This window comes from Pungitius pungitius, chromosome 6, assembly GCF_949316345.1.
Source record: "Pungitius pungitius chromosome 6, fPunPun2.1, whole genome shotgun sequence".
Lineage (NCBI taxonomy): Eukaryota > Metazoa > Chordata > Actinopteri > Perciformes > Gasterosteidae > Pungitius > Pungitius pungitius.
Genome location: NC_084905.1, coordinates 20,217,476 through 20,244,769, shown reverse-complemented (window position 1 = coordinate 20,244,769; position 27,294 = coordinate 20,217,476). Strand labels below are relative to the sequence as shown.

Here is a 27,294-nt window from a genome sequence, read left to right as displayed (position 1 = left end):
AGCAGATGGCCCTGAGCCTGAATGCTGGAAGGCCAATGGCTGAGGGAATTCCTGGAGGGACTTCATCAGAGCCAGTCACTCCAGAAGATTTAAGTGCCTTCATAAAATGTAAGAGGTCTACCTATGTGTTGTGTTTTTATATAGGCTATTTGTGATATTTCCATTTATTTTACTTTGGGGTGGGTTTTTCGTTGGTCCCAACAGATTCTGATGGTAAAATTAGTCTTTTGGAGCCTCCTGTCCCAACAGAACCACAGGCAGTTGTAAGTAGCCTACTCAATACACCAGAAATTATTACAAATAGTGTTATAAAGTGTACTCAAATGCTCATCTTCACAGGATGATGGGGATGAAGAAACAGTTTCTGCTGCCACAGAGATGCCTACAGAGGTAATGTTAATATTATGTGTCTATCAAACAATCTACACATTCACATTTCTTCACCTTTTTTATGTGGAGTAGCCTATAGAATCTAAGTTTAAATCTAAGTATAAACAGGTATTTTTATCTCTCCCCAGAGTGTGGAAGAACAGAAAGAGGATGGTCCATCAACTTCTGGTGCACAGATGAACACAGTTCAGTGATTTTTTTTTTCAGTAAATGCCACAGTTTAATATTGTAGAATTTTAGAACTACATGATGTAACTGTAATCTACCGTATTTTCAGTTGCCAGTTAAGGAGTTATATAGACTTCTTCTTATTAAAAAGATAGAAAAAAACAGCAAAGAACTTGTATACTTGGACCGCCAGATCCAAAAGGCAGATCTGGAAATTGAGATTCTGAAACTAAAGCTAGAGGTGAGTGCATGGTCACAGGTGAATTCTAAGTATTGAAAATATATTAAATTCTATTTTTTTTTTTATGTTTAGGAAATAAAGAACACCATATAAATTGCTGTGATTTTGTGTTTATTCATTTTTATTTTATTTTGTGGTTGGTTGGTTGTGGTGGTGGATATAATGTGTATTAATCTGTGAAGACATTTCGGCATATCATATCCCGGACTACCCTTCCCTCCTGGAAATCTGCCGGGTTGATGGGGTCTTCCTCTGGGTCTTGCATTTGTAGGGCAGGGTGTTGCTCCCCTCTAATTATGGCAATATTATGGAGAACAACACATGCCACAATAATGTCGCAGGCCCTTTCAGGGGTTACCCTGAGGTGACGTAGGCACTGGAAACGTGCTTTCAACAGGCCTATGGTCATCTCCACCCGGGCTCTCGTCCTGCAGTGTGCCACATTGAAGCGGCGCTGGGGGCCTGGTTCAGGTTCTGGGTAAGGGGTAACTAGTGTTGGTCGGCATGGGTAACCCCTATCTCCCAGCAGAAAGCCATCAATCTCTCCTGTAAGAAAGTTCACATTGCTTTGGAGCTGCATAGAAGTTCCCCAGTAAGTGTGTAGTGCATACATTGAAATACATGCATTTACTTACCAGTTTCCAGTCTGTTGCTCAGCGTTGACTCACGATACATTCGTGAGTCATGAACAGAACCGGGCCACTTGGCCTCCACATTTGTAATGAGATGTGCAGCATCACATATGATCTTGACAATGCAAAGAATGAGACATGTTATAGTATTGTGATGTAGTCTTTGACCATTAGAAACAGTAGGCTTTCAGTGTACCTGCACATTAATACTGTGGATGGACCTCCTGTTGACATAGTCTGCTTCATTTTCGGAAGGTGCAATGATGGGAATATGTGTGCCATCAATGCATCCAACTACATTCGGAAATCCTAAAAGGAATTCTATTATTAGTTTACTTCCAGGGGTCGCAGCAATATGCTCTTAACTGAACGTCATTTATCAGGTTAGCCTCATTTAAACCGATTTATACATCACTGACCTGCAATCCTGTGAAACTCCTCTTTGATGGCTCTCACGGGTTTGTGCCCAGGAAACAGCACAAAAATTCGGAGAAAGCGCTTAAGAGCGAGGCACACTTTCCTTACAACTCTGCAAACAGTAGCCTTACTGATATGTTCTGCATCCCCAATGTTATACAGAAAACTACCATTCGCAAAGAAACGTAATGCAACGCAAAGCATCTGCTCGGATGTTAGAGCACGGCCGCGATGGCTGATGTTTCTGATGTAAGGATGGATGAGATTATGGATGTATCTTATTGACTGTAAAGAAAAACGGTACTGCTCAAATAAAAATGAATATGGATATGACACAAAATCCACTCTGGGTCTCAAAATCCTCTCCCGACGTAAATGCAACTCCCTACGGATTAATGCAGCCTCTTCATCCACAGGATCGTCCATAAAAGGACATGCCATTTCATTCACTTGATTTGATGCGCTCTGCGTGACTAAAATGTGCACAATGAATGAATACCGAAAGAATGAATGAGGTGATTAAATACCACTTCCTCTTTAAAAAAGGGGAGGAGACGAAATAAACTCTGGGTTTCCCGAAGAAAACCTGCTCCCGACCAGGTTAGGTTCACAGAGTAAGTTGCCATGGTAACTGACTCTGAGTATAAGTTACCTCTCTTTCTGAAACAGGCTTGACTTACTCTGCTTTCTCAGGTTTAACATACCTCCCATTCTGAAACAGAAAACTCAGAGTTTCCCTCATTTCAGGGTTAACATACTCAGAGTTTTCACTTAACCTCCTTTCTGAAACAGGCCCCAGGTGTGTTTTCCTGCCTCAGAAGTGTGCCTGTGTGTGTGGGGCGGTGCGTGTGTGTGTGGTTAGGGGGCGGTGCATGTGTGTGTGGGGCGGTGCCTGTGTGTGTGGGGCGGTGCCTGTGTTTGTGCAAGGATTGACTGTCATACCCGAAAAAGAGCAACATCGGATACGTTGTTTGGAAACGTTATTTTATTCTGAACTTTGAACTATTTAAGGTTTACTTGAAGGTCTTCAGTTCACATCACTCAAGAAGTCAAAGGTAAGGAGAAAATGTTTTTATGATTAACATTTATTATGTGAGGATTCATGGTTACAGTCAGGCTGAGGTTCTGTGCACTTTTCACAGAGAGAAACATCCGATACGTTGTTTGGAAACGTTATTTTAGTCTGAACTTTGTGAATTATTTAAGATTAACTTGACTGAGTAGTTTACTTGAAGGTCTTCAGTTCACATCACTCAAGAAGTCAAAGGGAAGGAGAAAATGTTTTTATGATTATATTAACATTTATTATGTGAGGATTCATGGTTACAGACACGCTGAGGTTCTGTGCACTCTGTTGAAACTAGGTTATCAAAAATATCCAGTGATGAAACATCAAGGTAAGACAAGATGCATGAATATTTGATGGAAGTGAGATACAGCAGTACTGTTAATTATCTTTATACTGTAACTTGTCTGTTAATGGGGTTGCACTTTACTGAGTTTTGGAAGTTCAGTGAAGGGCTCACAATGTTATGTCACTCATCCTAGTGCCACCTGTGGGGGTGTGTTGTTTGGGGGTTTGGGTTAAGTGAGAGGACGCGGGAGCTGTTGTTGTTTTGGGAGAGCGATGGTGTGGGTTTTGTTCGGCGTAGCCTGAATTTCGGCAATAAAGTCTAAAGAAGAGCACATTGTCCAGAGCTTCATTAGCGGGAGTCGCTACAATACTTGTACTTGTACCTATTTGCTTGGTTAAATCCAAGTGGCGACTTTTTATTTTGGCCAAGCTGCGTAAATCTCGCGTTATAGATGCGGTTACACTGCGGAGGAATGCGGAGGAATGCGGAGGAATTAGACTATGAGTGAAACATCTTGAGGAAAACCAACTTTACTTTGTGGTTGTAGTTCTTAGGGAGGTTGTCTTTAGTATCAAAGCTTTGTTTGTTTTGTTATGAAAGATTTTCTCATGCAATCGGGAATCAGTTGTAAAGTCTCTTGTGAATCAGTTTCATTTCCGTTTATTTCTTGCAAGGAAGAAGAGGTCTGCAACAGCTATACATGGACAGGCAGTGGCAAGCTTCTTCCTTATGTTTGAGAGGAACACAGATATATTTATACATCGACAGGGTTAACACCTTGGTTTTGTTATGCTAAAGAGTTTGAGTCAGGCAACGAGGTCCCAGACCTAGAGGAAAATAAAGGTGCTTACAACAGATGTTTGATTAGATCTAGGACTACGTCCGAAGAGATTCAATTCATTTTATTTTGTATAGCCCAAAATCGCAAATTACAAATTTGCCTCAGAGGGCTTTACAGTCTGTACACATGCAACATCCTCTGTCCAGAAACCCTCACATCGTCACAGAAAAAACTTCCCAAAATATGAAAAAACCCTTCAATGGGGAAAAAAGGAAAGAAACCTTAGGGAGAACGTCAGAGGAGGATCCCTCTCCCGGGATGGACAGACTGCAATGGATGTCATGTGTACACAATCAACAATGTACACCTTTTCCTTCCACACAGCGCTGTTATGCAAAGCTGGTGTCTTGGAACTTCCTCAGAATTAAAGTCATGATTGGCTTTAGACATTAATCTAAAAAAACATTATGGCATCAATATATTTTGCCATTACAGTAACGAGCATGATGATAAACACAAAGCATCACAATGTAAAGACACACAGTAGATTGTTGACGTGATAATGAAGTGATGTTTGAGCCTCTTCTCTCACAGGAAGATGATCTGCAGCATCCTGGTGATCTTCATCCTGACCTCCTGTGTCTGTGGTCAGTTCACTTTAGTGTTTGTAAAGCAGCTGTGAAGCATCAGCACACACTCCTCAAACATCTGGAGATGGAGTCTAAAGGCTCCATATTAAAGCTGTCACCTCCTCGCCTTCTGTCTCCTCAGCAGGGTCATTTTTAGTGAATGTGACACAGAGCTGGTATCATGCAGAGGAGAACCACAACATCTCACTGGAATGGATGTTCCCCACCAGCACGGACCACTCCAACAACTCCCTTTATGTCTCCTGTGAGATGTTAGTTGATCGGACACCCTATGTCCTGTTGAGTCTACGTGAAGGTGTCGAGGTCCCAGAGTGGCAGGATCAACGCTTTGCAGGACGAGTCCAGTGGGACAAAGACGTCCTCAGAGAAGGACGACTCAGACTTCACATCTCCAGACTCCAGACTAATGACTCGGGGCTGTACTGGTGTGAAGTGGACACAAGTTATGGGAAGAACTATAAGGAATGTCACCTCAATGTCACTGGTAGGTTCATGAAGTTAAACTTACTAACACACTTAATTCAGCAGCTTTATTTAAATAAACCTTTTCCTCTACATTAATAAACTGATTTCTTGGGTCTCTTTGCAGCACTGAAGGATCGGTCCAAACCTGAGACAACAAGCGATACCAGTCTGAGAGGACGGATCGGTCTCTACTGTTCTCTGGGACTGACAGCAGCTCTACTGGGTTCTCTTTTTTCTCTCTCTGTGTTGCAACAAATGGTTTATGATCAACACAAACAATCCATCATCCTTTAAGTGTTTGCAGAGAAAGAGTCTGAGGTTCTGTCAGAGTATGAATGTATGTTAATGACTACTTAACAGTATTATATTTGTAGATTTGTAAATAGAAGTACTGTCATCACTTTTTTTAATCTGCTGTTTGCACATTTTGCACAACAAATACAGATGTTATGCCTTTTCAGAACTGATTTTAAATGTGACCAAAATTGTCTATTTTATTATATATAAATTTATAAACTTGTATAATAAAAAGTGTCTTAAAAACCCAAATCAGCCTCTTCATTTGTACCAATTCAATGAGCCCAAGAGTGGGCATTAAAACTGAGACCAGCATGAAGCTGGAACACCACCAGCCCACAGAGACCTGTCCACATCCAGGATCTCTGATTCCTCTGTGGAATCACCTCGCAGTTACTCCTCTGTAAGTGATATTCACACTTTATGCAAACTATGTAATGACAGACATATGTTTTTACTGTGATGTACCAGCGTGTTCATAATAATACAGCTGTTTTTTGATGGATCAGGTTATATTCTGATCTGAAATTTGATATTTTTAACAGTTTAATTCAATGAACAAAACATAACAGTAAATGTCTTCTGTAATCCACGAATCTTCACTTAATGTTGCTATTATATTAAGTCCTTCTCTCCTTTTGATTGTAAAGACTAACGTTCTGTGCCAATAAAGAGCCAGTTTATCATTACCTGGGTTTATTGTTGACTGTGGCCACAGCCACGCCCCCAAAAACACCACGGTTCTCTCCACACCAATAAGAACTACAACTTCCCGCACTTCCCACTTCCTGTGTTCCCCAAAAACTACACACATTACCCCGGAAAAGGCGGTACCTCGGAACCCTGGGCCAAGTAACAGAGTAATCCGAACCATATACACATTTAGGAACTTAAGACACGCCACAAGGCGTTGGATAGACGTCTATTCGTAGACGTTGAAAAGACGTCTATGTTTTAGACCACATTTCAACGTGATTTTTAATATCGGTGGTAAACGTACAAATGTGGACGTCATTTCGTTTTAAACCTCTAAAATAATGCTATAGCACAAAGTAGAGGACGACATTTTACCGTATTAAAAATCACGTTGATTTGTGGTCAAATTACAGACTATTCGACCTAATTTCCAACCAAAAAATGCTCACTGGGTTTTGCCAATTTAAAAGTTTTGTGGGCTTTTAGACTGTTGGTCAGAAAAAAAGCAACATTAAAACATGAGTGAAGAGCTTCAGTAGGGACACATTCGTATTTGAAGAGGAGCCGCGTGCGCGCGCGTGTCAGGTGAGTGTGGGCGTATCCTAGCAACGAACGCGTAAACTCGAGCGGAGAAGATGGCGTCGCAGAGGGAGCAGGACGCTGCGGACTATCTGCGGAAACACAAACTGCTCGAGCTCATGGAGAACCTGAGCTGCATGCTGCTCTTCCACAGACCCGGTCAGGGACACGACATGGTCCATCAAAATACTACAATGTTTGTGCGGCTTTGTGTACATTTGAAATGGTTTCTGCAACTCCATATTTTATCTGCTTCATTTCTTTCCTGCACGTGTTGAGTAATTTAACTTGAATTGGCAGAAGCATGAATGATTTATTAATCATTTATTCCTCCATTCAGAGAATCCCAGAGAGTTTCTTGTGGAGCAGCTGGAGCAGCTGAAGTTATCTCAGCAAAGTGGTAAAAAAGGGCCCAATCTGTTTAACAACACCAACCTGGACGCAGTCTTTGGGATACTGGACCCCACCAATCAAAAATACATCACTTTTGCCCAATACAAGCATGGTAAGCACTGGACATGGATCGTATGTTTGACACTTTCAACAGGAAGGAATATGTGATTGGTTAGAAACCAAGTTAAGCTCACTCATGAAAAGGATTGTGGGGGGGGTAAAAATGACACTTTTGACAAAAATAACTTCTCAGGAGCATTTTCCTCACAGCTCTGACCACACTGGGCATAAAAAACATTAATGAATGCCCCGATGGTGTGAATGAAGACAGAATAACCCATGAGACCTTTAAAACAGAAGCGTAAGAGCACCTTTCAAAACCTCAATGTTAGAACAGCAATACTCGGTATTTCTTACTATTTTATTAAGATCATTGTTTTGTTGTTACAGGATTGAAGGCCTGCAGAGATGCTCAGCAACGTACGAACAACTGTGAACTTTGCTTTAATGTTGTTCTTTTTACTCATGGCGCTGAGATGTGTTTGGATGTTGCCATTGAGGATTTTTGTGGAGCTTGTATATTGAACTCACTTTCTCTTAAACTGCCTATATGTTTTTGCACCCCGCCATGTTAGGAAGCAATTTGTTGTGCAATAGTTTTATTTACAATGCATGTTTTCACACAACAAGATAATGTTATGTTGCCCAGCATAACCTTTCCTAACTTAATAAAGAATGCATTAAGTAATACATACATCTTCCCATAGAAAAAAGCATATGCCTATAAAAACAAGAATTTGAATTCAATTTTTTTAATTAGAAGAATGTATATATGTCATTCTCTGACAGGCTTACACTACTAGCAATAGCAACAATATATATATATATATATATATATAGTATTATTACTAATTTGATTTTGATTTTTGGTAATAGATAAAAATCCTATTTTATAATCTGCAACGTCACAAACAAAACATTCTCCGCATCGTCTTCCGGCGTCGCGTTGAACGCGCGTCGGCGGGGGGGCGTGGTCAGGAAGTGACATGGCCGCCTCCTTGTACGGAGCCTCGTCGCCTCTCTCCGGTTACTTGTAGGTTAAAGTACTTGGTTCTTTTTTTCCCACGTAAGGCTTCGTCCGGTTATTTTCCTTCCCACCGGGACACCGACCAGCGGAGCTCAGCATGGGCACCGTCCACGCCAGGGTAAGGGAACCTCCGCCCGGGACTTTGACCTCCCGGTTGGTTGCGTTCGGTTGTCCGGACCGGACCGGGCCGTGCCGGGCCGTGCTGCGCTGCGGGGAAAGGCCCGTCACGGAACACCGACCCCGGTCCTGCAGGGCTCCCACTTCCACGCTCCTTTATCGATTATCGTTAGTGTGTAAACTCTCCGCGCGGGATGGAGTTAGAAGGCAGGGAGCACAGAGTCGTCCTGGGGCCTGTTTCAGAAAGGAGGTTAAGTGAAAACTCTGAGTATGTTAACCCTGAAATGAGGGAAACTCTGAGTTTTCTGTTTCAGAATGGGAGGTATGTTAAACCTGAGAAAGCAGAGTAAGTCAAGCCTGTTTCAGAAAGAGAGGTAACTTATACTCAGAGTCAGTTACCATGGCAACTTACTCTGTGAACCTAACCTGGTCGGGAGCAGGTTTTCTTCGGGAAACCCAGAGTTTATTTCGTCTCCTCCCCTTTTTTAAAGAGGAAGTGGTATTTAATCACCTCATTCATTCTTTCGGTATTCATTCATTGCGCACATTTCAGTCACGCAGAGCGCATCAAATCAAGTGAATGAAATGGCATGTCCTTTTATGGACGATCCTGTGGATGAAGAGGCTGCATTAATCCGTAGGGAGTTGCATTTACGTCGGGAGAGGATTTTGAGACCCAGAGTGGATTTTTTGTCATATCCATATTCATTTTTATTTGAGCGGTACCGTTTTTCTTTACAGTCAATAAGATACATCCATAATCTCATCCATCCTTACATCAGAAACATCAGCCATCGCGGCCGTGCTCTAACATCCGAGCAGATGCTTTGCGTTGCATTACGTTTCTTTGCAAATGGTAGTTTTCTGTATAACATTGGGGATGCAGAACATATCAGTAAGGCTACTGTTTGCAGAGTTGTAAGGAAAGTGTGCCTCGCTCTTAAGCGCTTTCTCCGAATTTTTGTGCTGTTTCCTGGGCACAAAGCCGTGAAAGCCATCAAAGAGGAGTTTCACAGGATTGCAGGTCAGTGATGTATAAATCGGTTTAAATGAGGCTAACCTGATAAATGACGTTCAGTTAAGAGCATATTGCTGCGACCCCTGGAAGTAAACTAATAATAGAATTCCTTTTAGGATTTCCGAATGTGGTTGGATGCATTGATGGCACACATATTCCCATCATTGCACCTTCCGAAAATGAAGCGGACTATGTCAACAGGAGGTCCATCCACAGTATTAATGTGCAGGATTGCACCTACATGAAAATTAAAATTAGGTTGAATAACACACTGTTCTTCCAGTTTCACTTCTGATATTATAACAGTTGGGCAAGTCACTTATATTACTAACTACAACTGGCTTCTTCAACAGTGTAATTAGATTAATGTAATAATGACTATCTCTAGAAAGTATTGGTCTACTTATTACTAATTACTTTCTAAATCCCATATCAACTTCAACCACTTGAACAATACAAGGAGAGACAAGAAACTGCACTTTTAATGCTTTCAAATAAACATTATACAATTGCATGAACTATTCTTGAAAAAATATATCTTTTAAATTTGATGTTAAATCCACTATTGTTTTATACAGAATTGCTTTATAGTTTATGCAGCATTAAATGCAATTACATCAGATTTTACTTTAAATTACGGAATTAAATTAGTTTTTAGATTACATAGAAATTAATTACACACAACACTGTATAACAGTAATTCAAATGTAAACTTACGCATTGACTCGAGCAGCTATTTTCTCCCAAGCTAACTCTCTGTCCTTCGCCGCTGCAGCCGTGTTGCTTTTTTTTAAAAATATATGTTCGTACTCTCCATATGCTTGCATAAGCACATCCAGTTCTGCTGGTGAAAAATATGAAGACCTCTTTTTGTCTGGCGCTGTTGCCATGGTGACTCGTAATATCTGCGCTCCATTGATAATGGCTTTTTATAGTTGTGGTGCACGCGCTTAACTCAGAGTAGGTCAACTCAGAGTTGATTGAACTAACTCATTTCAGCTGTTCTGTAACCGAAAACTCAGAGTTTCCCATCTCAGGGTAAGTCAACTCAGAGTTCAAGTTTTAACTCAGAGTTGGTTGAACCTCCTTATTGAAACAGGCCCCTGCTGCACACTTTGTGTTGTTTACACTTTGTGTTGTTTACACTGTTCGTCTTCTTGTCCACATCAAGTGTACAAGACTGAGTTAAAAGTATAATCCATCAATTAGTGCTACTGGTACTTGCATGTTTAAAAGCAACACCTTATTATTTGGCCTTAAATTTGTAATTGCTTGGTTACTGTTTTTCACAGTTATTTTCACTCTATTTGTTTTTTTTACCTGTCAATTTCACTATATTTATTTGGGATTATTTTCTATCCTTTAATGCAGACATTATAATACTGTTAATGTTCCACTGTGAACACTTTTCTCCCCACAATTTGTGTCTTGGTTTATTGTGCATTTTGAATTCTTCGGCAACTATTTTTTTAATCAATGAATTATAGTGACCTCATCAATAACTTTTTCGAAAGCATAAATTTCCCTCAATCACATGCTTTGGCTTCAGTAATGCTTTGCTCATTTTCTCTGTTAAACGTCTTGAGGATAATGGATATTTTTGACAGTATTAAATACAATAAACTTATCAGCACATTGAGTGATAGTAAAAAAAAAAAGAAGATAGTTGCAGCTGTATTCTGCTCCCAGGGACCTCGTTGTTGTGGCGAATACTTCCAACGTGTGTATTAGTTCTGTAATATGAACTCCTCTCTGTGTTGTCTGTATTGTGTTGCAGAGCCTGGACCCTCTGCCCATGCGAGGCCCGGAGCTCGGAGTTCAACCTGACGACATCGAGGCTCCGGAGATCGAGCACGAGCCAAAACAAGAAATTCTTGAGAACAAGAATGTACGTTTAGTTTGTTCCAGGCAGTAATTAAACTGCACTTTCCCTTGATCCACACGCTGTAAATGAAAGGATTGAAACCATAAATCTCAAACACCACTCTGAAATGAAACACCATTTCAATATTTAGCTTATTATTATTTTTTTGTTCGATGGTTTCAGGTGATTTAAATATTTCGGATGCTGTCCGTCTCTTCTGTTCTCCCAGGTTGTTGTGCAACAAGTGCACATAGACGGGCTCGGAAGAACCAAAGAGGACCTGCTGACTTATGAAATCGCAGAAGTCTTCCGGGCAAAGAACTTGATCGATGTAGGTGCACGTTGATCACGGCTGCTCTAATTAATGCGCTTTTAATTCATGCTTTTCGTCGCATTAACAGAAAAATGTGTTGTGCAGGTGATGCGAAAGTCCCACGAGGCGCGACAGAAGCTGCTGCGTCTCGGCATCTTCAGAAAAGTCGAAGTTGTGATCGACACTTCACGAGGTGCCGTCGTTTCGCCGATTACCCAGGGTGCACTTAAAAAAATAAAATAAACACACGCTTATAATGACTCATTCCACTGGCTCTGAAGGTGAGGACGCTCTCCCCAACGGCCTCGACGTGACGTTCGAAGTCACCGAGCTGAGGCGGATGACGGGCAGCTACAACACCATGGTCGGGAACAACGAGGGAAGCATGGTGAGCTCCGGGGGGCTCCCGTTGCCGGCTGCCTTCAGACTGATTCCAGCTTCTTTTTTTTTTTTTCCTCAAAAGATTATTTCCAACTGTCGACTTCAGCCCCGATGGTCTCTCTCTCGCTTTTTGATTTTCAGGTACTGGGCGTGAAGTTACCCAACGCGTTAGGTCGGGCGGAGAAAATGACCTTCCAGTTCTCCTACGGCACCAAAGAAACATCCTACGGCCTTTCTTTCTTCAAACCCCAACCAGGAAACTTTGAACGCAGGTAAGACGTGAGACGCTCACTTTACGTTCTCGTTTTTACGTCTAATCACCTGACAGAGAGACGTTCTGGCAAATTAGCTGACTGTCCTGCAACCTTCAGACTTTGTTGGTCAGTGAGGTAATGAATGCCTATGAGGTAAGATACGGGACCGACGGGTATATTTCATGGTCACCTGATTTCATCTTTCTTCCCACTTCCAGTATCGCGCTCAACATGTACAAAGTAACGGGTCAGTTTCCATGGAGTTCTCTGAGGGAGACGGACCGAGGCATCTCCGGAGAACTGAGTGTAAATACTTGATTATATTTATTGGCCTTCTTTGTATTTATCATTTTGTGGAGTTAAGCTCATTCAAATTTATTAACTAGCCTTTTGTGCACAAAGTGAATTAACACATTAAGAACATTGTCACAATAGAGGGGATCAACATGTTCCTTTTTGGGACCATAGGGATCAGTTCTGAGTTGTATTTTTTTCCCCTTTAAATACATGAATGAATAAATGTATTGCTCTCACATGAAGTTATGTAGGGATGAATAACGAGCCACAAGATCATTACAAACAATAGTAATCCACCATTTTACCACCTGCAGTTCCCCGTGTGGAAGACCAACCAAACCCTGAAGTGGGAGGGCGTGTGGAGGGAGCTCGGTTGTCTCGCCCGCACCGCCTCCTTCGCCGTCCGGGAGGAGAGCGGCCATTCCCTCAAGTCCTCACTTTCGGTATTTGTCTTTCTTATGTTGAATATTTCACTTTGAAACCACTGTGTGCTTTGGAGGCTTCTGAAGAACTGCTCATGGCTCATTGATGCCACGGACGTGAGGTAGAGACGCATTCTGGACCCACGGAGTGAAGTGGAAAATTACTCATTTTAAATTTAGGATTCAACTGTAACTGGCAATATATATACACTTCAATATACAAAAAGGCCCTTTTTAGGAATAAACCAGCATTTAGATGTTTTTTTTAACGCATGAACGCCGTCATTATGTTTCCCAGCACTCGATGGTCATCGACACCAGAAACTCCTCCATTCTTCCCAGGAAAGGTGGACTGTTGAAGATCCATCAGGTTTGTGGTTAAGCACTAAAAGCCAGACCTTTTTCTTTTTTTTAAAAACACGTTCTTTGCCCCTGTGCGACAGGGTGACGTTTGTGTGTTTGTGTTGTGTTGTGTAGGAACTTGCTGGTTACACCGGCGGAGACGCCAGTTTCCTGAAGGAGGATTTTGAGATACAGCTCAACAAAACTCTCTTCTGGGACTCTGTGAGATTCCACATTTCACTTTGATGATGTTGTTAATCTTAAGAAACCAGCAAGTGTCGTTTTTTGTTACAGCATTTGATTTATCGATTTCTGTTGTGATGTAATGATGAGTTTGAACAAAGAAAAAAACGCTTTTTAATATTATTAAACCTTAACTTAAAGCCGTTTAAATGTGCCAAACGTTGAGATTCAAGTTAAGATTTAACTTAATAACGAGCAGACTAATTCCTAAAAGACTTGGTGTAGTCTTTACTTAGCCAGGTGCATACTGTTGATGTTAAAAACAACTCTGTAGGACGTTCTGTGCACCACAGTGAACCCTTTGACTTTGTCCTGCAGGTCCTTTCTGCTTCGCTGTGGGGCGGCTTGCTTCTGCCCCTCGGCGACAAACCCACAAGCATAGCAGACAGGTATAAGAATACCATGCACCAAACCTTTGACCGTTACCCATAAGGCCTTGACACGCCGAGAGATTTTTTAAATTTAAATATATTTGTATAATCTGTGTGTTCAATTTTAACTGACTTGTGGAAGTATCATTTTTGTGCAAACTAAACGCCAATCGTACATATTTTCTGTTTTCGGGGTCTCTGTGCACCTCCTAGGTTCTACCTAGGTGGCCCCACCAGCATCAGGGGATTCAGCATGTACAGCATGGGCCCACAGAGTGAAGGTGAGACATTAGCTTGGCAGACTTGCTTGGCAGCCGGACTGATGTTTGATGGCTAATTGAAAGGTCGTGTGCTGGAACTACTGATATGGCAGGCGACTACCTGGGAGGAGAGGGCTACTGGGCCGGAGGCCTTCACCTCTACACGCCTCTGCCCTTCAGGCCTGGCAGGGGGGGCATCGGTGACCTCTTTAGGACACACTTCTTCCTCAATGCCGGGAACCTGTGTAACCTCAACTACGGTGAGTAGTTGGAAACCGAACAAGCACCTCTGCAATTAATTAATTGAACCGTTGTCTCACTCTTCCACATTTGGACGGAGTGGCCGAGGAAAAGCAAATCGAGGAAAGCAGAGCTCATGAAATTGATGCAATTTTCTGGTGATTGTGGTTGTTTGTTTTTACTCAGGTGAGGGGCCACAAGCACATTTGAAGAAACTTGCAGAATGCATCCGTTGGTCATACGGACTCGGCGTTGTGGTGCGTTTGGGGAACATTGCCAGACTGGAGCTAAATTACTGCATTCCTATGGGAGTCCAGAGTGGAGACAGGTAGGGCCGGTTGGGTTACCTCATTTTGGGGTATGTTGTTGTACTTTCTGGACACTTTAGAAACTAGGTCAACTTCATTAGCTTCACTGAAAATAAACAATGGATAAATTACATGAAAGGCCACATTTAAACAAACAATCCCACTGAACAGGAAGGTCGTGTCACCTTGTGGTTTTATATACAGGTGAAAAGTTGTATTTAATTCTTTTGAGATAAATTTCAACGTGTTTTCTCCGGCCCTTGTAGGATTTGCGACGGGGTCCAGTTTGGAGCAGGAATCCGGTTCCTGTGAAACGCCGTCTCATGGATCTGCAACTTCCAATAATATCAACATTCATTTTATGCCAGAAACATTTTATTGGAAGAGGAAATTACTTGTACATAATTGTTGTTTGAACTCACTAGTTCAGTAAAAGTGTTTGCACTGACTGCCTGTTTTTTTTATCGTTTGATGTCAGAAGTAATTTTACTCGGGTCACATTAATGTGTATCACATACAAGTGTCCAAATGTGAGTTTGCCTTGGCAAATAGCTATCAGTATTATATTTTAAAAAGTACACTATTGCTAGATAAGCATTGTTCTGAATATAGGGGTTGGTCTCAATCAGTCACTGAGTTTAAGTATTTTACCAAAACCTTGCATCACAAAATCAATACCTGTGAATTTGCCACGCAGGCTTAATTTGAATCAGAAACTGTATTATGGGCAAGAACGTTTTTACATTCAATAAATGTGGGTTTATTTTTTGCTGTATAACAACAAATGCAATGCAAAAGTAAGCATTTTAAATTTTAAATTGAAACTTCTAGCATACCAAACATGGCAAACACATAGTAGCGCTGTAGGATAATTAAATAAAACAAATCATTTCAATGTAGTACACTAAATAACCCCTTGGGGAACTGTTTTACTGCGCATTAGTTCTGCGCACACTGGCGGTCACATGTGCTGTAAGTCTCCATGTGATTGGCTAGGCCCGCGCATTCATTGTTCCGTAGCATTTTAGCCTCCAATCCACACTGTGGGAAGACCGACCGTGGAGGGCTTTTCATTCACAGGATTCTCGAAGTTTCTCCCCGTCCCCTTTCCGAATCACATATTTCACGATAGTACGGCGTGGTTTGCGCTACAACCTCCTTCAACGGAGCAAAAACAACCAGAAAGCAGCTCTCTTGTTGTATCTTTGAGCGGCAGGCGCCCGGACACACGCTGATGGCGGTCACTATTGAGGATCTCTATCGGAGCTACGGGGTCCTTGCTGATGCTAAGGACAACCTCAGTCAGGTACATTAGGCCAACTTCTTGATATCGTGCCATTGGTAAAGCCCCGTTGCTTCTCCGCGGTACACCATGTCGCGTCCACAACCGTCAAACTTTTTTTCGTGAGCTAAATAATGTCGCTGCGTGTCTGCTATGCTAACTGTAGCGAGCTAGCGTAGAGACCGTGCTAATGTCAAGGGCCTACCCCATAGCGACCCTTGGTGGTGCCGACTCGATCGCTATTAACGCTCCCTTTTAAGTCTTTTAGACGTTGATCTGCCAACTAATGAACCTCTTATTTATCTGTTAACCGATATACGGCCAACTATAGTAAAGTTAGGTGGTTGAAATTCACTCGTTAACGTTACTTCTCATTCGATGTTATGTTTCGCTGGATGTTTATGGGAACTTATTTTTTTCCGCATTTGGGTGTATCGATTACTTTTAACGTCTAATGTGTTTGGATTCGTGACACGTCGTTTGCATCTTACAATCCGAGCTCGTTTTAGTTCTGCAGTTGGGTTACTTTATATTTAACAGTGGCGCACCGGTTTTTAATTGTTTGTTTTCTGCGACTGACACGAACCTGAAACAACTCAGTCCACATGTTAAATAAACACCACCTCTATTATTCCTTTGAGATGAATGCATCTTCCAATAAGCAACCTGACTAACCGGATACTTATTTTGAAAGTTTCAAATGCAATGCTGCAGGGCCGCTTATATCCTGACATCCAGAACAGAATATCTCCTATTCCAACTGGCTTTGTTCCCATCTCACTGTAGTAAACATGCAAACAGCTGTTTCTTCAATTAAAACCTTTGGCTGTATGCTCTATTGTTCCAGTCAGGCTAGGTCACATTATAATGTAAGGTTTAGTATGTTTCGTAAGGAGACCAATGTGTTATACGTTTTTAATATATATTTCTTTCCCTACAGCACAAAGATGCCTACCAGGTAATCTTGGATGGCGTGAAGAGTGGCCCGAAGGAGAAGCGCCTGGCGGCCCAGTTCATCCCCAAGTTCTTCAGCAGCTTTCCGGAACTGGCCGACTCCGCCATCAATGCGCAGCTTGATCTCTGTGAAGACGAGGATGTGTCTGTGAGTATTCAGACTTCCTCTGTTGAATTAAGAGTTCACCACTATTTCCAAACATGACTACATAAACATTCCAAAGAATGCTTTTGTATTAAATGTTTAAATGTGTGGGTGCTTGTCTTTGTTCAGATCCGACGGCAGGCCATCAAGGAGCTTCCGCGGTTTGCAACTGGCGAGAACATCCTCAGAGTTGCCGATATTCTCACCCAGCTCCTTCAGACAGGTATTGGAAGCTGAACGTTTTAGAGACTTTGATAATCAATTTTGTTCATACAAACGTCGTCGCTGGCCATACAGCCATGTTGTTTACTTGCACTGGTGTTGTGATCTGATGTGTTTTTTTGTACCTTTCAGATGATTCAGCAGAGTTCAACCAAGTGAATGGAGCTCTTGTTTCTATCTTCAAGATAGACGCTAAGGGTAAGCGTTTCCTCACCCCACTGACTCAAAATAACTCTTCTATACTTGTCAGTTGTTCCAAGTTTAGAACTTTGCTGAGGGAGGAAACGCGTAACCAATGTTCCTTTAATTGCTCAGGTACCCTCGGAGGCCTCTTCTCTCAGATCCTGCAAGGGGAGGACATCGTGCGGGAAAGGGCCATCAAGTTCCTGTCCACCAAACTGAAGACCCTGCCAGAGGACGTCATGACTAAGGAGATGGAGGATTATGTCTTTGCTGAGACCAAGAAGGTTAGCGTACAGTAAACTATTGAGTAATCTGTTTACTACAAACTAGGTCATACATGTTCAACTTTTTGATAATTTGTTTTTTAAGGACTCGTGCTGTAAGGCTTCTAGCTGTAATTTCTTAATAATTATTAATTCAATTTTTAAAAATTGTACATTCGTGGTACTGACCTGAAGCAGCACCCGCTAATGACGCGTCTGCGGTCTCCCCTGTGCAGGTTCTGGAGGACGTGACCGGAGAGGAGTTTGTGCTGTTGATGCGTGTGGTGTCGGGCCTCCGGGTGCTGCAGACGGTGAACGGGCGGCAGCAGCTGGTGGAGCTGGTGGTGGAGCAGGCCTTCCTGGAGCAGGCCCTCAACCCAGCCGACCCGGACACTGTTGACCGCTTGCTGCAGTGCACACGCCAAGCCCTGCCCCTTTTCTCTGTGAGTACTGCTGGTGGGATCAATAGGAACACAAAGTTTATTTGCATGTAATACACAAATAATATAAATAATTGATACATTTTCTTGTCTTGATGTGTTGTTGTTTTTTTTATACATTTATTCAACTCATTGGTAAACATGTCATTGATCATTTATTTTATTGTAATTAAATTGAGAATTAATCATACTCCTCTCTTTGCTAGAAAAATGTCCATTCCACGCGCTTTGTGACCTACTTCTGTGAACACGTCCTGCCCAACCTCAGTGCCCTGACAAGTCCTGTGGCTGAGCTGGACATCCAGTTGGAGGTGAGTTCTTTATATATTTATTGATCACACATACACACCACATTCTATGTTGCATCTAACGATTTACTATTTATCAAGCATTAACAACTATGGCGCAGAGTTTTATTCTAAACTCAAAGTGTTTAGAATCCTCCACCAATCGGTTTATCGCCTCTTGTCTGCCTTGGCATTAAAATGTCACTGGTCAGTGTTTCGCTTCAGACCATACAACTACTTTCCCTAACCTGGATTTATTCAGCCTAAATCAGCACTTCCTCCCCGACAAGCCCGATGAATATGTGCGAGGTCGATACTCCTAATGTCTGACGTTATGTGAGCGGTTGTAGTAGTAAACATTCAGCGTGGCAGCCACCTGTCAAAGATGTCAGCCAACTGCATGTTGTTAATGGGTCATTAGGCTGCACCACGCAACGCTGTTCTCTCATTAGCAATGCACATTACACTGTGAGGGGATCTGCTCAGCCGTGTATGTGTGTGTGTGTAGGTGCTGAAGCTGCTGGCTGAGATGAGTCCGTACTGTGGAGACATGGATAAGCTGGAGCCCAACCTCAACATGCTGTTTACCAAGCTGCTGGTGAGAAGACATTGCCCTGTTTTTGGAAAAGTGGAAGGTCACATAAAATAGACCTGAATTGGTATTTTGGTATTATTTAAGTTCTTTAAGCACAACAATATTAATGTTCCCTTCTTAATTGGTAGATTAATAACCTATCCCCTGTTCCAGTACACTTTGCAATGCTGGTTGAGTGGTTTTGACTGTGAATTAAAGCTAACAGAATGTGTATATCATGTTTCCGTAGGAGTTCATGCCCGTGCCGCCAGAAGAAGCGGAGAACGGAGAGAACTCGGCCAGCGAGGAGCCCAAGCTGCAGTTCAGCTACGTGGAGTGTCTGCTCTTCGGCTTCCACCAGCTGGGCAAGAAGCTGCCGGACTTCCTCATCGAGAAAGTGGATGCTGAGCGCCTCAAAGACTTCAAGATCAGGTCAGCAAGTCTCACACAAAAGGAAGTCACTAAAAGCCCACTCCGGGCACGCTTGTGGTGACTTGTCGGTCATTTCCTAACGCAGGTGAACGTGCCTTGTGTTTCAACAGGTTACAGTATTTCGCCAGAGGGCTGCAGGTTTACATCAGACAGCTGCGAGTAGCACTGCAGGGCAAGTCCGGAGACGCTCTGAAGACCGACGAGGTAACGGCCGCTCGGAAGGCTGTCGACAGCAAAGCCACAAACTGTCTGGTTGTCTTTGGTCCTGATGTGGAGTGTATATCAGAGACTAACTCTTCTTCCATGTGTTATCAGAATAAGATCAAAGTGGTGGCCCTGAAGATCACAAACAACATCAACGTCCTCATCAAGGTAGGTTGTTTTCAGCCTGCGCGTTGATGTTGTAGTGCTAAAAGTAAAAATAAGATCTATTCACTCTGCTTTGTATCCAATAACTCTATTTTCCCATTTCTTCCCAGGATCTCTTCCACAACCCTCCGTCATTCAAGAGCACAGTCAGTCTGTCCTGGAAACCCATCCAGAAGTCCGAGGCCGTAGCGTGAGTCCGCTCCCGCTGATCTAGCGTTCCTAGACTAGCCGCGCAGCATCGGCGTGTTCTTGCTGCCCCCACCGGGTGCTCACCGGCTTTCTCCTTTGCGTCCGTGCAGGCCCAAGCGCCCCTCCGCCGAGGAGATGGGTCCTGGCGGCGACGGCACAAAAAAGCCGGTCTCTCTTCAGCCGAGGAGGGACGCGCGGCAGATCTACAACCCGCCGAGCGGCAAGTTCAGCGCGACCATCGGCAATTTCACCTACGGTGAGGACCTCTTTTAATACGCTGCACTCAAGGTTATAATTTCCTTAAGATTTAATATTTCCTTATCGCGTCTGTGTTGTCGAGGATTACAGTTTTTTGTTTTGACCGGAAAGGAATACTCACCTGAAATTTGTTTCGAAATCTAACTGAGAAAGTTGGCTTGGATTCATCAGCAGTTAAATGTTTTCCAGTAGCGACATTGTTTATCTGATCCATATGAATGCTGAGCAAGTGATTGTGTGATGTGAACATGGTATTCTTCAGCATTATATGACCCATCAAACCCTTTTCTTTTTTTTAAAATGAGATATGTGTAGAAAGGTAACTGAATACAGGTGGGCTTATTGTCCTATTCCCGTACTGATCTGTTGTTGTTGTTGTTTTTTTTGGTCTCCAGAGCAGCGCGGCAGCTTCCGAGGCGGCCGGGGACGAGGGTTCGGGGGCCGAGGCAACAGGAGCCGAGGTCGAATCTACTGAGAAGCACAACCAGGCGTACAGTACACACTGCTCATTGAACTGCATCACATCAGGATCCCATCCGCACCGAGACGGACTATTTGACACCCACCTTTTTTTGACTGGTCTCCATCTTTTTTTTCACACCAAATCACACATCCAGTCTTTTTTTGTGTTTCTTTTGGAGGGAGGTTTGGTTTCCTGTTTTCAAAATATCAGACAACGGTCATTTCAACAATTACTCCCCGTAATCCTCTGGGCAAAGCCCATAGTTAGCGTAACTATAGATGTTTTTTTTTCCACCCTCTTCATTTTTTAAATATTCTGTGTATTTTTGTGGAACAAAAGACTACCAAGTTGTAACTGGTAAATATTTTTGTCTCATTGTTGTAGGAAGAGATAAAGATCGTCTTATTTGGAACATGTTGATGATTGCATTTCTTTCTACCATTTTTATTTAATCGTGGTTTCTTTTTTATTAGAACAGAAGATGAATTGGCTAACTATGCTACTTTGTATGAATCAAATGTTTCATTGGATTTTTATCATAAACTTGTATGGAATTATGAATCCTTTGTCCTTTGAACTTGTTTTGTATAGAGGTTTACAGTACAGTGTGTAGTCTACACAATTCTAACGCTTTTTAGTTTTTTTCTCACAACTTTCTCCCTTTCTGTCCTCCTGATGATCCATTCCCTCCCTATTTAGTCTAATTTCTCCTTTTTTGTCTTTTTACTCGTATCTGCAGCACTAAACCCCAAAAAGATACAACCCAACATCCTCCTTTTTAACCTTTTTTTTTTTTTTTTGGAAGTGTTCAAATTAGGTTTTAAATGTACCTTCATTGCCAATACAACCATCCTTTTCCTTATTTTATTTTTTTTGTAATGTCTATATTCCCATTTCTCCTGTTTACTCCAAACAAGAGTTTAGAAAATTATTCCCTTTGCAAACAAAACATAATTTTTATTTATAGGATAAACATGTCCGTGTACGTACCTTTTTTTTTTTTTTTGAAAAAAATGGGCGTTAAACAATACGATGCATCTGCATTCGGATTAGATATAAAAGAATCGCTTGTCATTCCAGAGTCTCCCACCAGGAGGCGATCTAGTCCTGGGTTTTCCTCTCGGTGCAACCAGATCTATTTTTATCCCAAACCCAACGAGTCACTTAAAGCTTCCATCGGGTCTTCTTGTCTCTTTCTGCTTGCGTTGTACTGTGCGATGAAGGAAATATCCTCACCTACCTTCCTTTTCTTTATCCACAATGCTTAGTGCCACTGAACCTTCTGTTACCCAAGTATTGTTTTCGGTGACTGCTGAAATGATGTAAGGCTACAAAAAATTCAAAATGTTCCACGAGTTGGAAACTTTTGGTGCAATATTTGTTCCTTTAATTTTTTTTTTCTCTCGCATCGTGATCGATTTGCAGGCTGGTCCTTAAGACGACACTTCTCGTTCCGGACAGTAGGGGGCGATACGGGACCAGGATTAAACCCGTTCTTCATTGATCGTGACCAGGTATTTCCCAAACCAGCCAGCCAACCAAAGAGGCCTGGCACGTGCGTCTGTGCGCGTTCACACAGACACGCGCGGAGATGAAAATAATCACGAGGAGGAGGAAGAGTAGGAGGAGGAGGAGGAAGAAGAGGTGGGTGTGAGCAGTGGGAGAAGCAGTGAAGACGACCCTCAGGGATGTAGAAGGGCCGACTGTACGAGTCCATGTGAGAGTAGTGAAGGTAAATCAATGGTCCTGAAGCCCTTGTTGAGTTTCCTTACTTTATTTACAATCTAAAGGTCAATCTAAGGTGTGTGTGTGTGTGTGTGTCAGACAGACAGACAGACAGACAGACAGAGAGTCTTTTCTGCATACATGTAGATGTCCGTGCTCTTTTTGGGAGTATATTGAGATCTCACATTGCAGTGTTCTCAGGTCAGCGTGGTCCTTGATAACAAGGTGCAACTTAGGTGCTGAAATCACACCAGACCCAAATCACGCTGTTTAAGGTGTGACTTTAAGCCTTGAAGATTGACCGAGCTTCCTAAGATTCCTTTTTTTTTCTTCTTCTGGCTGTGCTGTTGCCCTACACAGAGGTCAGAGGTCAAGGTCAGTTACACACATCTGAGTTCTGCACCCAGCATCATCAGCTGTTTACCTACAGGCACTCATGTGTCAGCCAGCTGGGTGATTGCAATGCCTAAAAAAAGAATACGTTATGAAAGGAGAACATTTTCTTCTATTATCATTGTGTGTATGTGTAGATTTTTTTATATAAATATAAATATATATATATAAACGCAACCTCCTCCCCCTCATGTACAATGCTGGGAATAGTAACAGCACTGTGAGGCTGGGCTAAATATAGCAGCCAGTGAGTGTTAACGTGTCAACTTCAGCGGGAGTGCAGGGGAGCGCCTGCTGCACATGTGTCCGCGGTGGATGCACACAGTGGCGCTATAAATACCGCCCCCCCCCCCCCCCCCCCCGGCTGCTTATGTACATGGATACAGTGAGATTGATCAAAATAAATAGGAATAAGACGACAGGAACACAAATGTCCCAACATCCATGTAACGGAGACATCATTGCGATGCAATTGTACACTCTGCGCCTCTCGAAAGACACACGTGACCAGAATCACCTTTTTAAGAGTCACATTGGCTTTAAATTGGGATTTTGTCACAGACGCGTCCTGGGCGTCAGATCCTCGGATACCTCCGACTCAGATCCTGATCTACAGATTCCGTTGATGATGGACGGGTTCGAAAATCAGCTTTTCCGAATTTAACAGAGGATGGGGGGGAGGGCACATTATGGATTCGTGGAAGGGGAAGATGGAGGGGGGGGGGGCTAGTTTTTCACGACCGCCTTTCAGAAATAGTAGGCAGTCTAAAAAAGAAAAACAGACCTCATGAGTTCTTCTCAGTCGAACACGCTTGTGCAGCAAACCGTCCATTTATTTGTGATGGAAGGAGACTTTAACCCCCCCCCCCCACCGGCTTTTCAACCCCCTCCGTTACGTAATCTAACATGCGAATGTCAAGAGACAGAACGAGTCGTGGAGAGAGAGGTGGGGGGGGAGGTTATTCGGTCCGTGCAGAGCTCCCAAAACTCATGCCCAGGGAACACAGTGTACTCTTGTCCCCGCTCCCCCCCCCACCCCACCTCCCCATTCGCCTCCACGCACGAGCACACACACGCAGACGAGTTCAAGTTGTTGATTGAAAAAAGAGAATCCCCCCCCCCCTCCCCCCCAAAAAACAAGCTGCTGTTGGCGGTAAGAACAGGTGGCTTTTCGGATTCCCGCGGACTATGTGGGACACATTTGTATGAATGAGTGAGTGATCGTGAAACTGATGAATGAGTGAATGAATGAATGAATGAATGCTTGCACAAAATGAATGAAGAGCAGCAGCTCGGGGCCGCGCATCGCCCCTTTTCCTTCTCAATGGCTTTTCTTTTTCTTTGTTGTTTTTGTGTCTCCTGCAGAGGGAAGTAAAGCTGCACAGACAATAACCAGCAAACACACACACACACACACACACACACGTTCATGTGTGGGGGGGGGCAACATGTGACAAAGCCGTTCATAAATATTCAGCGGCTCGATTCATGCGGATTCTTCTCTTGAGGTGGTTCATTGTGTGCAGCAGAGCTCTCAACCAAGCATGTGATGCCGAGGATGGTGTCGTTTGTAGGAGGGGTTTGTGTGTGTGTGTGTGTGTGTGTGTGTGTGTGTGAGGAGGGGTGGGGGAGTTCTATAAATAGCACTATAGCGCTGCTTCCATTGACATCATTTAGGCAGAGATGGAAAAATAAATAGGGGAAGGGAGGAAAGGGCGCAGGGTTCCTTAATCTGGGCTTCAAAGCCATCGCTCTGTACACACTCTGAACAATAACCGTGCCGACCCAAACCGGCCAATGGTTCTGTACTTCAAACCTGTATTGTCAATATTCATTGATTGTGGTTTGAATGATTTAAAAAAAAAAACTCAAGCAGTGGAGCTAAACGTGTGAACACAATTAAGTCTTAAATGACATACGTTTATCATTTTCCCTTCAAAAAGCTATAGGCTTTTCATCTTTAAGTATGGTATTTTATTTTCTGTAACCCTTCTTTCCACCAAACATTTAAATCAAGCAGTGGAGGCAAGTTACCACAGTTTATTAAACAATTAGTGAGGAAGCATAAAATCACACGAGTGAAATCCCAAAGCGACATTACAAACCTTTCTGTGCTTCTTTTTCAGTCATCAATACCATTTCCCTGGTGAAGGACCCATTGAATCCTTCCTTTTCTCTGTGTGTGTGTGCCTCATGCACCGGGGACCCGATAGTAAACATGAGACCAGAACACCCACTGCTTCCTAGAAAGTGGAAGCCTACAAGTCGGAATGGAAAACCTCAAGGCAGATGGGAGGGGGGACGTCAAACAAATTAAAAGGACCTGTACACACAAACACATACACAGGCAGAGATCCAAGTGGATAAAATAGGGGAGTGGAGAGGGGGGGGGGGGCACCATCATCAACCCAATGCAAATGTTTTGATGGTATTATTATTGTAGACGTGTTTCGTTTTGGAAAAGGACAAAGTGGAGGGTTGAAGCTCAACAGGCCGGCTGTTTATGTTATTATGGAGGAGGAACAGCACTGGTTTTCCATTATTCTCTCTCTCTCTCTCTCTCTCTCTCTCTCTCTCTCTGTCGTAAGCTGCAGATGACGTCTTCCAAGCGTGTACCAGCAGCACAAGACGTTGTTTTTTTTTTACCGTTCATTGTTATTCCCCAATTGATTCCCGTGAGAATACCCGTCTTCTCCCTTGATTCACGGAGAGGTCCGAGGTCCGAGGCATCTCCAGAGCTGCCTCGAAAGGCTCCTCAACGGGCCCCGAAAGCCCAGGACCGATGCAAAGGTTCCACCTGCTCCCCTTTGTTCGTGACCACCTGAGCAGGTTAGCGCCATATTTCCGTATTTCGCCACGATTCAAGCGTCATACCTCTCTGTCGGTGATCACGCACGCCGCCACCTCCTCCTCACAAACAGCCATCACACCCTTTTTTTTTTCTTCTTTAGTGTGTTTGGTACGCAATACTCACAGCAGCGACCTGTGGACAGAACATCCTACGACATTTGAAATGTGTGTCTCGATTGAAGAGCATGAATCACGAGGCCTAATTCAGTCCTAATGGAGAAGTATTTTAGTCACGGCGTCTCTGCGCGCATCCCCCCCCCCTCCTGGACTCCCTCTCTCCTTTTGTCTTTTCTCTCCTACACACACACACACACACACACACACACACACACAGAGGGAGACCGTTTGGACTGGGAGAAACAACCCGGTGACTAGATTAGTTTGGGAAACTTTAAAAAAGGTTGAAATCCAACCAAAAACGAAATAGCCAACATCTTTGATTTGCGTTTCTCCAGAAAAATCATGAGTCATGATTTCTGAGAAACTCACTTAGACTTTATTATTTTCATATAATTACGTCTGTGTTGTGTCCCGATTGAAACGCCCCATGTATCTAAAATGATCTTCACTTTACCCCAAAGATCATAATTGTGAAATGGCATTTACACAAGATTTTCAGTTGGATTTGGGAGCATAGGACCTTTTTTCCTCCTCAGCCCATTATTGATTATCAGTCATGATCCCCTCATGCAGATAAGTCAGAGCCCTGTCAAAATAAAAGCAGGAACACTAATTTATGGAGGCCACTCGTTCAAAAAAAATGCTTCACAACAACATTTGATGAATTAAATAACAATGTGGACAAAAAACGTTGAGTGAATCGGCAAATTATTGATAGTTTTCAGCTTGTAGTGAAAATCCAGCACCAAAGACATGCAGCTTCCAGGAGCAGACCCTTAGACCCAAACTCTTCTTCTGAATCCCAAAGCACTTCTCCATATATTACATTACTTGACATTACCTTCTCTTGTGAATTCAACAGAATGTTTCTGGTACACAGCCCCGTGAGGCTTGTGGACCATTCAACCGATATCTGGTAAACGGGTCTGATGGCATCAGTGAAAGCCTCTGAAGAACAGCATCCCGAGGACCTGTAGGATTTCACCTTCTGTCTGCAGAGAGGTTGGAAAGGTGTTCATAGATTGGGGAGAATGAGGTAAACCTTTTGACCTGTTTACTAAGCTGCTACTTTTTCCAAATCAATATTTCCATCAATATGATGTTTATTTAAGCTTTAGTAGTGTATGCGTTCATATGACTAATGAGAAATTCATATTGTTCACCCTGAGCCTTTCAACTTCAGATGTGTCTGCACGAGCTCTCAGTCAACATGGAAATAGTGGTGGTGCGTGGAAACGGGGGAGGATAAAACACGGCGCCCCCCCCCCCTCCCCCCCTCACCAACCCCAAACACTCATAGGCCCGACCCCTCCCTCCCCTCCCTGTCGGCTAAATTAATTTGATACTATTTTTGAAAGTCTGTGTTTCCAAGGGAAACCTAATGACGCGATGACGTCAATGCAGGTCAATAGAACACAGCCGGAGAAGAGGCCCGGAGACAAAGCAGCAGAGGTGGTCGCAGGTCTCGTCGCCAAGACACTTTTCACAAAGCCCTTACGTGCGCTGTGACACGAGCGCTGCGCTTTTCCCGATGCGTTCGTGCAAACAGTTTAAAAAAAAATGG

General features: G+C 43.0%; 4 protein-coding genes across 5 annotated transcripts; 3 read left to right on the top strand and 1 right to left on the bottom strand.

The window, feature by feature from the left end:
* Positions 1 to 968: 968 nt before the first annotated feature.
* Positions 969 to 2,679, bottom strand: LOC119196357 (putative nuclease HARBI1). The gene is made up of 4 exons (XM_037451963.2): positions 1,851 to 2,679; positions 1,628 to 1,740; positions 1,435 to 1,546; positions 969 to 1,345 (listed from the first exon to the last, which is right to left on the bottom strand). The coding sequence occupies exons 1-4, from the start codon at positions 2,287 to 2,289 to the stop codon at positions 969 to 971; spliced, it is 1,041 nt and encodes a 346-aa protein (XP_037307860.1). The 5' UTR covers positions 2,290 to 2,679.
* A 4,008-nt stretch (positions 2,680 to 6,687) lies between these two features.
* Positions 6,688 to 7,679, top strand: si:dkey-42p14.3 (EF-hand calcium-binding domain-containing protein 10). The gene is made up of 4 exons (XM_037450371.2): positions 6,688 to 6,830; positions 7,012 to 7,176; positions 7,335 to 7,425; positions 7,515 to 7,679. The coding sequence occupies exons 1-4, from the start codon at positions 6,728 to 6,730 to the stop codon at positions 7,558 to 7,560; spliced, it is 405 nt and encodes a 134-aa protein (XP_037306268.2). The 5' UTR covers positions 6,688 to 6,727; the 3' UTR covers positions 7,561 to 7,679.
* Positions 7,680 to 8,082: 403 nt separating this feature from the next.
* Positions 8,083 to 15,030, top strand: samm50 (SAMM50 sorting and assembly machinery component). 2 transcript variants are annotated; one of them, XM_037451867.2, is made up of 15 exons: positions 8,083 to 8,269; positions 11,064 to 11,174; positions 11,380 to 11,481; positions 11,569 to 11,656; positions 11,745 to 11,851; positions 11,986 to 12,116; positions 12,317 to 12,404; positions 12,710 to 12,838; positions 13,116 to 13,187; positions 13,295 to 13,381; positions 13,721 to 13,791; positions 13,987 to 14,054; positions 14,147 to 14,293; positions 14,460 to 14,601; positions 14,848 to 15,030. In XM_037451867.2, exons 1-15 carry the CDS (start codon positions 8,249 to 8,251, stop codon positions 14,891 to 14,893), a joined length of 1,410 nt encoding a protein of 469 aa, XP_037307764.2. In that variant the 5' UTR covers positions 8,083 to 8,248; the 3' UTR covers positions 14,894 to 15,030. The 2 variants fall into 2 exon arrangements, with proteins under 2 accessions (XP_037307764.2, XP_037307763.2); XM_037451866.2 differs by having other exon boundaries at positions 14,138 to 14,293.
* A 539-nt stretch (positions 15,031 to 15,569) lies between these two features.
* On the top strand, positions 15,570 to 21,203 carry api5 (apoptosis inhibitor 5). Its single transcript, XM_037451865.2, has 14 exons — positions 15,570 to 15,887; positions 16,804 to 16,965; positions 17,092 to 17,185; positions 17,317 to 17,382; positions 17,500 to 17,651; positions 17,867 to 18,073; positions 18,277 to 18,381; positions 18,866 to 18,955; positions 19,182 to 19,363; positions 19,474 to 19,567; positions 19,679 to 19,735; positions 19,843 to 19,922; positions 20,032 to 20,177; positions 20,575 to 21,203. The coding sequence occupies exons 1-14, from the start codon at positions 15,816 to 15,818 to the stop codon at positions 20,652 to 20,654; spliced, it is 1,587 nt and encodes a 528-aa protein (XP_037307762.2). The 5' UTR covers positions 15,570 to 15,815; the 3' UTR covers positions 20,655 to 21,203.
* Positions 21,204 to 27,294: the final 6,091 nt, after the last annotated feature.